Source organism: Diorhabda carinulata, chromosome 10 (genome assembly GCF_026250575.1).
Source record: "Diorhabda carinulata isolate Delta chromosome 10, icDioCari1.1, whole genome shotgun sequence".
Taxonomy (NCBI): domain Eukaryota; kingdom Metazoa; phylum Arthropoda; class Insecta; order Coleoptera; family Chrysomelidae; genus Diorhabda; species Diorhabda carinulata.
This window is the reverse complement of record NC_079469.1, coordinates 3,948,926-3,962,040: the sequence shown is the minus strand read 5'-3', so window position 1 is coordinate 3,962,040 and position 13,115 is coordinate 3,948,926. Positions and strand designations below refer to the sequence as shown.

Below are 13,115 nucleotides of genomic sequence, written 5' to 3'. Positions count from 1 at the left end.
CTAGAAAGCGTCTTTAATCAACGTCAACTTCAAGACAAACAAAAAGAGAGTAAATCACCCGTCACATATCCATATGACTTAATGAGTTTCACTGGGGTTATCTGAGAAAGGTTCCGAACCATTTCAGTTTTAAATTAACAGGAAGCTGTATCCAGATTAAATTCGATCAGATTAATAAGAAGTTGGATAACATTCCGGGTAACTCATAAATATGTGGCTAGTTTTTGGTATATTATTATAGGGAAGTGCTGTTCTTTCAGAAAAAGGACTACCACCAACCAGTGGAGGTATTAACAATTCTTTCTGATTGTGAATTACCAATCGATTATTTGAACTTGTTTCGATTTTTATTGAAAGAATTCTCTCTTTGATAGCGGATGTCCTCTCTACAACAAACATCGATTTATTTCAGGTATTGCCTTCAGTCCATTGTTATGATTGCTCTTTGCACTAGATGGAAACATCTTCACGACGCTGATTTTGTTCCATTGTGAACAAACTCGGCATCCATCTTGTGCACATCTATCTCATGTCCAAATTTTCAGTAAATATGCGATGTGCTGAATGTGTTCTGTCTGTCACTTTGTGGATTTTATCCAACATTTCTGGAGTCGTCACCTCATTTGGTCGACCACTGCGATGCTGGTCTTCGCAGGTTGTTTGGCCTCGTTTGAACTCTGTTATCCAATATTTTACTGTTGACAACGAAGGAACAGTCTCACCTAGAGTAATGGCTGCCATACAATTACTAAACAACATGGCGTCTTTAAACTTTCAACATAAGCTGTATAGAGTGTGTACTTTCTAATACAAGTAACTACCGCCATCTCTAGGTCAGGCGAGGTACTCCTGGAACCATCCTCGTACATTTGTCAAGTTTCGTGACTGAATATCGGAAATATAAGTCAATTTATCAATTTTTTGAATGCATACCAAAAGATTTCAAATTATATAAAAGCATCGGTTAGAAAAGTGCATCGTAATTACTTTGAAGATAAATAAAATCATTCTCCTAAGAAGGTTTGTAGTTTCCTTGAAGTAGATAAAGTTATATTACGTAACAAGACATTTTCTACGCAAGTAATTGTTGTAAAATTGACTTTTATTTCACCACAAAATGAGATATACTTCAATTTTACTAGTATGGGACTTTCGAGGTCGATGAACTTGACAGAAAAAATCTACGAGGTACCTGGTGCTCAAGGTGGCTGACATCTACGTTATCTACTGGTGTTCCGTGCAAATTCGTTATGGAATTTTCATTTCTTATTCATAATTTTTGTTCACAAAGTTTCCTGAGGTTCTCTTGAACCGAATGCATCTTGTAAACTTTTTAATACAGTGGTATTTTGTCAAGCAACTACTGCCATCTCTAGGTCAGGTGAGGTACTCCTGGAACCATCCTCGTTCATGCTTACTGCTCAGAAATTAAGTTTGGTGCTTTATTTTCTCAACTATTAGTATTTTCTAAAGATTCAAATGATTCAAAATCCATTATTTTAGTATATAATTGTGGAAAAATAATTTACATACATGTACTAATACTGTATTTTAAATCCTCTATTGATTTAATACGAGAATACATCCCTTTACCATAACTAACACTTTTCTCATCGTGGTTCAATTTTCAACTAAATTAACATAATAAAACCTGGAATTGGGGTTGTTTTTCGAAGTTAATCTACTTAAATTTTGGTTAGTATGACCTGCTGAAGGTTGCATTATGATCTCCATGACTTTTGCTGACTTTTGCTTATTGTCAGTGCTCCGCCAAGGTATCTACCAAATCTATGAATTATCTTAAGCTTATAAATTAATAAAGCGAAAAATCTACCCCTTGTAATAAGACTATAAACCCAAATAGCAAGATCTACGGGAGAAGATGGTGATTTTGATCATACATACAACAAATAATTATTCAAAGTACTGTATTTAAAAATGTTTACAATTCATCTTTTTCCTCAGTTGAAGATTCAAATTTATCTTCACCGTCCCATGGTTCAATGTTAATTATTTCGGGAAAAGTATCGGTTTCTATCGGGTGTTTGATAGTTACGTCGGCGTTCAAATTAACCAAAAATTTATAAATTTGTTCTTCATTGAATACACCCGTATGTTTGCTGTAAGTTTTAGTTTCAGTATTAACAGCGATAATAACTGGATAATCAGATCTTCTAACATGCAATATCTCTTGTACTTCCGGTTGAGCATCAGCTTCAGACCACAACCAACACCAGTTGTTTTTCTTAAATTTTTCAGCTAACATTTTCAATGTTTTCAAATACGATTTGCGACAATTTGATTTACAAATCGAAATATCTGGTAGAAACGTCACTAAAGCCCAATATTTACCTTCGCAACGTTTGAGTATTAATTGCTCATCCACAATTTCTGTTATTTCCGGTGTTGGGATAGTATCATCATATTTTTTTTCTGCCCATGATACGATTTCTTTCGAAGTTCTTTCGCCGTCGTAATCAATCGGAGGTGAACCAGGAATAAATAATTTTATAGAAGGATAACCTTTGATGTCATATTCTGCTACTTTAGCTTTGTGAATAGTGCCATCTATCGCTCCAAATTTAATTTTATCGCGTAGTTTTTCAGCTGCTTTTTTCCAATGAGGTTCTAAATTTCGACAATATCCACACCATGGCGCGTAAAATTCCACCATCCATATATCTCTCGATAGTAATATCAAATCATTGAAATTACTATCTGTCAATTGGACTACGTAACCATCTTTTATGTTTTTTATAAAATCTTGTTGCTCTTTTACGTCAAATCTGCTCACTATCTTAGCTGTAGCTGCGTTTAAAGCCGCTTTCATAATCTCTTTAGCATTCTTAACATCAGTATAATCCTCGGGTTTCTGTTTATCTACAGCGAATATTTTTATCGTCGGCATACCTCTAACATTATAAATTCCTGCTAGTTCTCGATATTCGTCGACGTTAACCGCCCCCACTTTTATAATTCCTCTTAGAACGTTAGCTAATTTCGTAAATTCTGGAACGAAATTTTGGCAAAAGCTACACCACGGTGCGTAAAATTGAACCACCCAGACTTCGTCACTTTTTACTACTAGATTTTCGAAATTATTGGGGTTTAGATCCGCCACGTGATTCACATTTGAGTATAAAGCAAAGCAGCTTTGTATGAAGAAGATTAAACTTCCAACATATATAAATTTGAGTTTCATAATGACACCAACGTCAATATTGATTCAAGTTTGACATAAACAATCATTGGGTGTCAAACAACGGCAGATTATCCACCAATTCGATGTTTTGACAGTTCAAAAACGTGTGACAGCTTGGCATTGTCGTTATGGAAAATGGACACTTCTGGCAAACAAATTGACAGTTCTGAAAAAACCAGCTGTTAAATGTATAGTGTGTATTTACCTTAACACTTTTCATGTAAACACACCTTTAGTTATATTTACATTTTACAGTTTACTTGTGAACTTACGTTTGTAGTAGTCTAAAAAAATTGAGATTTAACAATGTGGTTGTGTTGTAATCTTGTCAATTGTGCAATTACATAATTTCGAAAACGAAATGTGTTTAATTGTGCATTTTGTTGGATTTGGCGCGTCTTGAAAGACCAAAACATTCGATTGGTTCACGATCTTATAGAGGTTTTTTGAAGCGTTTCTTTGCACAAATCGACACGAGTTTTTTTTGACCAACAAATCGTTTTGACAGCTAAATATTGATATTGCAATATAAGAACTACTAGATTTTTACGAAATTCATCCAGTAGCGAAGTGCGGCCACGATTAAATTAATAAAATCAACGAAAAACGAAAATTTATCTTTATAATACGATTCTGTCTTTTGAAAGGAATAGTGGCTATTATTAGCGATACTTTTGATAGAACTAATGTTTATAAATTGTCTTTTTGAGAAAGATAAGTCGAGTACGAAGATTATACGGGTCTATTCACGAATGGAATTTTTTATTGCATTTGAGTATACTGAATTGGGGTGGATGTCTATTACGTAACTAAATTTTAAGCTATAAACTCAAGAGGGTCGAAGAAGAGAGTTGAGAAGGTCCATAATTTAAGTAAAGTGGATGATGTAGAAGATCGGGTGTCATTATGTCCCAAACAACTCTGTAATATATAATAATTATGGTATAAGAGTGATATAATACTCTAATAAACACAAAAATTATATAAGATAACTCCACTTTATTTAAAATCAATGAAAATATAAAATTCTTGACTTTACTTTTGGTACAGTGGTACTTTTGGTGTAAAGATCTAAAGTACCTCCATCTTGAGATTGTTTCATATTCTATGCGTTGCCTATTGACATGACAGCAAAAATTGCGTTGACATTTGACAAGGTAGGATCGTTGAAGCAGCTGAATATGACAGTTGAAGATAACCTAACCTAACACTAACGCCGAATTTTTGCGCCCTTTCATAACCATAGATGAATCGTGGTTCCAATACTTCACACCCGATACAAAAAAAAATAAAAACAATGAACTGAAAAGGGGGAGTCGGCTCGAAAGAAGGGCAAAGACCGTTCCATCTATAGGCAAGATCTGTAAGCAAAAACGGCCGTATTTGGCTAAGAAGAAAGTGTTGTTTCGTCGAGACAATGCAACAGCCCACACATCCGTTGTTGCAACGGCTAAAATTATTTAATTAAAGTTTGAATTGCAACCTATTCGCCAGATTTAGCCTCCTCGGATAATTTTCTTTAAAAAATGGATTGGTGTTCTTTGTTGGGCCAGATACTTCTGCGACCATTCTCGTAACATCTATATACTAAGAGTTGCTTCCACGGGCGTATTTGAATATAAATCGTAGCGTCTAGGGCCATCTTTCGAGGAGAGGTAGACGCAGTTGCAGCCGAACTAGTGGACGTTATGCGCAGTAACGCCATCTCTAGTCGAATTGCCGAACTACTTCGTATTGTATGGAAACTTATTTTCGTCATAACCCGCTTAATTTTCATGCTGGACGGGTTTCTAAAAACTCATTTTAAAGGTATGAAAAAGTACTTTGAAAATGTTTATCACAATTTTTTATGAAAAATTGATAGTTTTTCCGTTATTTGAGCTGAAACCTCTGCATAAATTTACGAAAAAGAATAAATTGGCTTTCAGTGTCTCATAAGTTGCCGAATATTATTTAATAAATTTAAATTAAACTAATTTCTTTGTTTTTTTATAAGCTTTAATTTTGATGAGAGTAGTTTTTTTCAGGAAATGCGTAATTTTCGAGGTTTTCCTGAAAAAATCTTGAAAAACGTGGTTTGTTTTTTTAATTTTCAATCGCGAATAACTCAGAAATTATTGAGTTAAATAAAAAACTTCATTCTACATTTTCTTCATAAAATTCAATTTTCTATCTATTCCCGGTGTTATTTTGAAATGTTAAATTTCCACCTCTGAGTAGGGGTGGCATTCACCCCTGGGGTAGAAGCACACATTGGCACCAAATCAGGTTTGTTATTTGCATCATTTTCGAACTTCTGTCAAAATTTCAAACTAATCCATGTAGTTTTTTGAAATTGCGAGTTGATTTGCTTGGTTCACTGTACTATTTGTGATATTTCTCGATTATTTGCCACGCACCTCGGTCGGAATGATTTTTTCCAATGAATATATAGGTATTAAATTTGATTTAATTATATTTTTGTTGTTTTATTTTCTTCAGACCAAACATCTTCAATATTTTCATATCAAAATATAGAAAGTATCTCTCGTACTAGACAAGCATCCAGATCAATGTTTCTAGTCTTATCAAAAAATGAAAATTTATGGTAATTTTCTCTCTTACTACTATAAGTAAGAGTTATGTTATAATTAATCATCTATTGAAAATAATCACATGAAAAAAACAACAACATTTTCCAATATTTCCCACAATTATCATGAAATTTCATTATGAACACCTTCACTTAATGGAGTATAATAGGGTTCTATTGTATATAGTTGAAAACTGGCAGTGAATGATTGGTTCGTAGACATCATTAATAACATCTTTTGTTTTAAATTATAAATGCATGGATTTGACTCATTGTAAAATATAAAATTCTAAAATGAACATTATTCACCTTCTTGGAGAATAATTAATAAAAAAAAAAGTGAATCTCTTGTTTATTTTGGTTCGGCAAAGATCAATATCAAATGAAAAAATGTTTTCTTTTACTACGTATTACCGTGTGATTTCGAGGAATTATTATAAACGATGTCTCTAATTTTGAAAATTCCTTTTTATCAAAGTAAAAATTCGAAATTGAAACGAGGTTTTTATTTTCATTGTGATCCATTCAGCGTCGAGGAAAGCATTCAGTCAAAAACTTCTAATATAGAAATAAATCAATGTGGTGGAGCTCCATCTGTAATAAAAACTATTCCAGTTTCAGTTTTTTCCTAACTAAGAAACGTCTATGAACTTTCGCAGATTTAAAAAGCGTTTAACTTCGGCGACTATCTTTCATGTTGTTATATTGAATTCGTAAACTTTATATTTGTCGATTTTTCCAATAGGATGGACATTGATGCGTCAATTATTGATAATATCCAAAATGTATTTGCATGAAAATGAAAACAGAATGAGAATATTCAAATTATTTATTAGGGTAACGGCCGCAATGTCTATCAACGAGATATATTTAGAATATTATAAATTCATCATCGTCCTATTTCTATGTCCTTTAGACCATGCTTTATCCTACTGACTCGTTAATTAAATTTGAATAAAGGTCCATTGGGATTTTACATCACAAATAATCCTTCAAAACTTTCTATTATCAATTAGTATTCGGTTTCGTTTCAAATATTCGTAATTTATGATTTTCACATCTATGTTATAAATCTTGTGGTGTCTGTCCTATATTAATAATAGTATATTTATTATATTATATCATAATAGAAATCTTATAGTATAATAAATGTTTTTATAGATTCAAAATCTCATATTTAACAAATCAAAAATATTTAATTGTAACAAATATTGCAGTCTTATGGCATATTACAAATTTGGGTATTTTTTGGTAGAAACTTATTAAGCAAAAATTGAAATTATCAAAATTATTGACCTCTCTGTAAATTATCTTGCCTTTTTTGACAATTCCCTCGAGACCATTACGTGAAACCCTTTTCTAAATCCCACATCGTCGATCGTAAAACTAATTCCAGCACTGCAGAGGAAAGTATTTTCTATATCAGGGCCAAGTTCATGATATTTCTTGAGCTGCACATTTTGCTATGAAAAATTTGTTGTTGGTTCACAACAGTAGACAGTTCGGAGAAGAAAGTCCTTTAAGTTTGATGTGTCATGTCCTTATTTATGTATATAATCCTGATATTTTACCATATTTTCATACCAAGCTCGCATTTAGATCTAAATATGCGTTTTTAAATTAATTGGAACTTGAATTATATGCATTGAACTAAATTAAATGATTCCAAATTTATTTCCAAAGTAAACGCGCTTTAAAACGTATGTTTTGGGGAATCTCTGGTATAAGCTATACATCCTTGCTCATCAACTATTCTCGTATAAATAAAAACTATATTCTATCTATAATCTATCAATAAAAAATTTTTTTTCCATTACGAACTCATGTAGAATCACGAATATCTGAAACTGTCAGAATTCCAATTAATATTCAAACCAGATACATTTGCATCTCGTATTCTAATCAATTTCGACACTGGTCCAGAAATTCGAATTCAACTACAAGACCATTCAATCAATACGAGATAATAATAGTCTATTACCTCAAACAATCAATAATTAGGTTCAAGTAAAATTGTAACCAATAGAAAAAGAAATATCTAACTGGTATACGAGTGTTGCTACTCAAATTTCGAAATATGGCAACACTGATGAGTTTATGTCATCATAAAGTTTGACATTTTATCTTTTAAGTTAAGTAACAAAAGTTGTTTGGGCACGAAACATTTCATTAGAGCATCGTGGAACGGTTAATTCTGAATGGTACACACCAACATTTCTTTACCAGAAATGTTCGAAAGAATCAGGGAAACCAATCGTAGAAGACGAACATCGAATTGATGAGTCATCCGTTGTACAGTTCCTGTTTGGAACCCAATGATTTCTTCTTATTCCCGCAGATCAAAAATAAATTGCGAGGCCAACGTTTTTTTGCTTCTGAAGAAGCAGTTGATGCCTTCAGATCATATGTTTTGGAGGACAATTGGTTCAAACGCATGCAAAACTGTAGTAATCTTAATGAAGATTATTTTGAATAATAAATATTTGCCGAACATAAAGTAGCAACCCTTGTACAAAACGAATATAATCATCAAGATATTTGATCTTCAAATTGTTTATAGTCCAGTCAAAATAGACATTTGACTTGAACAAAATCGCATAGAGCTGAAAATTGACAGAGACGTTAAATACATCATTAAAAATGAAATGTCAAAAATCCCCTACGATCCTACTTCTGCAAAAAATTTTATTCAAGGTCAAAAGTAGAAAATTAAGGTTTTTTCCATTTTTCTCGAAAACAGTAAGTATTATCGTGAAAGTAGGTCAGACAAAAGTTGTAGATCATACAATTCTCTACAAAAATGGTCCAGTCATTTTTTCTCTTACGACTCATCATTCGTGAGATATCGCGGTTTTAATCTTTAAAAAATTCATATTTTACATAATATACACACATTTCCGCACCACCTATGAAGTAATGTACTTGGCGCATTTTTTTTAGCGTGGTTTCCCCAGTAGGTATACTATTAATTGAAACAATAGTAATGTCATTATATAAGATGATTGTCTAATTCTACTTCGACAATTATTCCTTCGTCTTCATTCTCTTCTTCTTGCAGAAATTCTGTTGTATTTGTTTCAATATTGGAGCAAGTCTGACCCTGACAATTGATGCATACTGGCGAACAAAATAATACCACTTTTCGACAGCCACAATTTTTATTACAATCCGTCTTGCATTTACAAAAAATAGTATCGAGTAGTTTTTCTGGAGCAGGCGGGAGTAAAGTTTGAATTGGCTTCAAATAATTATCTGTTAACTTCCAACCCCATTCTTCTGGGTCCTGCAGCTGTAAATTCTTCACATAGCATTAAAATGAAGCGAGACTTATTGTGAGTATTTGCAAGAAATTGATATCAACAGATGAACGATTAAAACCGCGATATCTCACGAATGGTGAGTCGTAAGAGAAAAAGTGACTGGACCGTTTTTGTAGAAAATTATATGATCTACAACTTTTGTCTGACCTACTTTCACGATAATACTTACTGTTTTGGAGAAAAATGGAAAAAAACTTAATTTTGTACTTTTGACCTTGAATAAAATTTTTTGCAGAAGTAGGATCGTAGGGGACTTTTGACATTTCATTTATAATGATGTATTTAACGTCTCTGTCAATTTTCAGCTATGGGCGATTTTGTTTAAGTCAAATGTCTATTTTGACTGGACTATAAACAATTTGAAGATCAAATATCTTGATGATTATATTCGTTTTGTACGAGGGTTGCTACTTTAGGTTCGGCAAATATTCATTATTCAAAATAATCTTCATTAAGATCAATACCCTTTTGCATGCGTTTGAACCAATTGTCCTCCAAAACATATGATCTGAAGGCATCAACTGCTTCTTCAGGAGCAAAAAAACGTTGACCTGGCAATTTATTTTTGATCTGTGAGGGTAAGAACAAATCATTGGGTTCCAAACAAGAACTGTACAACGAATGACTCATCAATTCGATGTTTTGACTATTCAAAAACGTTTCTATTTGAACTGATGTGTTATAGCTCTGTGAGGAATGATTCGTCTTCCCTGATTCTTTCGAACACTTCTGGTAAACAAATGTTGGTGTGTTATGACTTATTTTTGTCTATTTTGACTGGATTATTAATGCATTTGAAGGCATAGAAATTGCTAGACAAAGGGCCAGTTCATTACAGTCCACTCGAAGAATGAATGTGAAGATTCCCGCCAAGGTTTATTGGGGAGAGAATTTAGTATAAAACAGGTAAGTGAACTCATTAGTTTTTAGTTTACCTCGAGTCTCTGAAGACGATAACTTGGTTACCGAAACCGTGTATTCCGTATCATATTTCTCGATGATGATGAGTGAATATTACTTTAGTTAATAGAGCTATCCAATTATGTTATTTTTGGTCGATAACACTCAGCCTTGAGTATTGTTTTAGTTACTATCTCACTTCACGATAAACTAAATTGACCTAATCATTATTCCCATTAAGATGAAGCTACTTGAAATTTCTATTTCTATAACATTTTTATTATTTACTAGTTTTCCAAGCTATGGTACTACAGGTAAGTAATATTACTAGATAATTACATAAAATTTAATTACCAATTGATATGTTTGTGTTAAGTCTGCTTATCAATTGAAACGAAACATTCATATACTTGTAGAATTGATATTATCTGCCGAAATAAAATATTTTTTTGAAATTTCAGATGAAATTAACACAAATACAAACTGCGTAAAAGTTTATTATAACGGAGAAGGTTTTTATAAAATCTACTGTTTTACTAAATCATCAATTTATAAACATTCTTATGGAATCATAACAGATAAAAATGATACAGTCATTTTTACTGGAAATCGACGCCATAGTCAATGTTTCGATGTATTCCAATTTCAATCTGGTAAAACAACCTCGTCCTGTATAACCGTAGTTGCAGAAAACTGTATAGAAACCGAAAAAAATATTAACGATGTAGATGGTGTACCTTGTAAGATTGAATCCACCATAGACCTTCAATTAGGACTAAAAGTCGATAATCTCAACGTAGTTTTCAAGTAAGTCATTAAATTTATGTTTGTACTCAGTAAAAAACATTTAATTCTGATATGGAACGGTTCGTAATTTCTAAAATTTCACTATCGTCGAGAAAATTCATACTCACAGACTTCAGTACTACATCTAAACGTACAGATCATCAATGGAAGTATTTCATTCTGAAAAATAGCTTTTTAAACCTCTTCTAAGAGCTTGAGGAAAATACTACTAACCTTCTACTCATCAAGTCCTACTTGGGTTAAAATATGACTTTAAGTCTAGTCGAAATAGTCTAAAGTTTATCGATTCAATTGTTGTCAGGCGTTATTTTCATGAGAAATTATATTTTGCGGTAATCTGATCAGAATTAATTCCTTGAATGTATCGATTTATATAAATATTTCTCCTGATGAAGACTAAACGTGGTTGGTACTTTAGTACAAGCATCATGCATGACTAGGAGATGTTTCACAACCAAGTATGAAACTTGGGTCCATCATTTCACACCCGAAGCAAAATAACAATCATAACAATGGACTGAAACGGGAGAATCGGCTCCAAGGAAGGGCAAAGACTGTTCCATCTGCAGGCAAGGTAATGGCGTCCGTTTTTTTGGGATAATTTTAATTAGCTACCTTGAAAAAGGAAAACTCTCAACTTCGAGTATTATGCGAGCTTATAGCAATGTTTGAGCGTAGAAATCAAGCAAAAACGGCCGCATTTGGCTAAGAAGAAAGTGTTGTTTCTTCAAGTGAATGCACCAGCTGATATTCATTATTACAACGTCCAAAATTAATAAATTAACGTTTGAATTGCTACCTTATTCGCCAGATTTAGCCTCCTCGGATTATGTTCTGTTTCCAGACTTGAAAATTTGGCTCGGTGGTCGATGATTTCCCTACAAAGAAGTGATGTCGGCAGGAAATTGTTATTTTGAGGATTTTTATAATAAAAAAGATATTAAACATCTCTGGGGAAAGTGTTTGGAGCTATTTATATAATATTCCATAATTTTTGTCTTTTCTTTGTTGGACCAAGTACTTCTGGGATCATTCTCGTATATAGGGTCTTTCAAAATGTTCGAATGCGAGTTATATCACTGCATTAAGCGAAAAAAATCGATTCAAAATCATCAAACAATCATATGTCTATAGATTAATCGAAAATTAACAATAAGGCTTAGCCAATCAAAGCTTGTTGAACGTTTAGGTTCCTCCCTATCGAGCGGTCGAAAGAGCCATAAAAGTATTTAGCTGCTGCCGCATTTTTGAGACATGTAATTGTTTGGTGATTTTTAATCGATTTTTTTCGCTTAATGCAGTGATATAACTCGCATTCTAACGTTTTGAAAGACCCCGTATAGATTGGTTAGAAATTATGAATCATTTCAAACCATAATTATTCACATAAAATGGTTAAATTTTCAGAAAATATCTATAACTTCATCAGATTTCAAAGAATTCGTTCTAATTTAGCATAAACGATTCAGAAATACGATTATATCGAACTTTGTAGAAATTGTTTAAATTTTTCTGAAGGATTCAAAACATTTTTTGTGTTCTATAAAAATTCAGGAAAGTTTTCAAATATCATATACATTTACCATGATTGAGATATATAACAAGTCTTGACTCTAGATTTAGAAAATTCAACTTCTTAATTATTCATAAATAAACGTTTTGGTTATAGATGTAAAATTGTGGAGGAAGTTCGAGATTCTGCACATACAATTCCCACAAAATTATGTCATAATATCCCATGGGATTTTGAAGAAGAAGGTAGAGAAGAGACATATGATAACGATGTATCCCAAGATCTAGAGGGTATAATTGTAGATATTCCTCCAAGATTTCCTAAACGGGAATAATTTGAAATATTTAATACTTGTTATAGTAGAGTTTTATGGGAAAATATCTACTTTTTCAAATAAATTTTACAAAAATAAATTTTATTCTGCTTGTTTCTTGTCTATTTCTTTGACTTGCCTTTTTGCTTAGCTTTTCAAGGTTACTATACGATGCTGGTTACTCTTCCCAGCGATGTTCGATACACTTTTTGTAATAAAAATCGTCAAGCACCTCAAAATAACCATCAACTGTTGACATCACCTCTTCTTTGTTGGAAAATCTTCGACTATCAAGCCATGTTTTCAAATCTAGAAACAGAAAATAAACCAAGGGGGCTGAATCTGGAGCATAAGGTAGCAATTCAAACGTTAATTCATTAATTTTGGCCATCGCAATAATGAATGTCAGCTGGTGCATTCACTTGAAGAAACAACACTTTCCTCTTAGCCAAATGCGGCCGTTTTTGCTTGATTTCTACGCTCAAACA

The 13,115-nt window shown here is 32.6% G+C and overlaps 2 protein-coding genes across 2 annotated transcripts; one reads left to right on the top strand and one right to left on the bottom strand.

Moving 5' to 3' along the window:
* Positions 1–1,914: 1,914 nt before the first annotated feature.
* LOC130898773 (protein disulfide-isomerase A6 homolog) lies at positions 1,915–3,237 on the bottom strand. Its single transcript, XM_057808281.1, has one exon. It carries the CDS (start codon positions 3,200–3,202, stop codon positions 1,943–1,945), a length of 1,260 nt encoding a protein of 419 aa, XP_057664264.1. The 5' UTR covers positions 3,203–3,237; the 3' UTR covers positions 1,915–1,942.
* A 6,846-nt stretch (positions 3,238–10,083) lies between these two features.
* On the top strand, positions 10,084–12,743 carry LOC130898774 (uncharacterized). The gene is made up of 3 exons (XM_057808282.1): positions 10,084–10,308; positions 10,456–10,801; positions 12,471–12,743. Exons 1-3 carry the CDS (start codon positions 10,236–10,238, stop codon positions 12,646–12,648), a joined length of 597 nt encoding a protein of 198 aa, XP_057664265.1. The 5' UTR covers positions 10,084–10,235; the 3' UTR covers positions 12,649–12,743.
* The last annotated feature ends 372 nt before the right edge of the window (positions 12,744–13,115 follow it).

What these genes read in the sequence shown, in the direction of transcription:
- LOC130898774 (XM_057808282.1), top strand. Translation starts at nt 10,236, where the DNA reads ATGAAGCTACTTGAAATTTCTATTTCTATAACATTTTTATTATTTACT. An exon ending in TCCAAGCTATGGTACTACAG is followed by an intron (nt 10,309 to 10,455) that starts GTAAGTAATATT and finishes TTGAAATTTCAG; the next exon opens with ATGAAATTAACACAAATACA. An exon ending in AATCTCAACGTAGTTTTCAA is followed by an intron (nt 10,802 to 12,470) that starts GTAAGTCATTAA and finishes TTTTGGTTATAG; the next exon opens with ATGTAAAATTGTGGAGGAAG.
- LOC130898773 (XM_057808281.1), bottom strand. Translation starts at nt 3,202, where the DNA reads ATGAAACTCAAATTTATATATGTTGGAAGTTTAATCTTCTTCATACAA.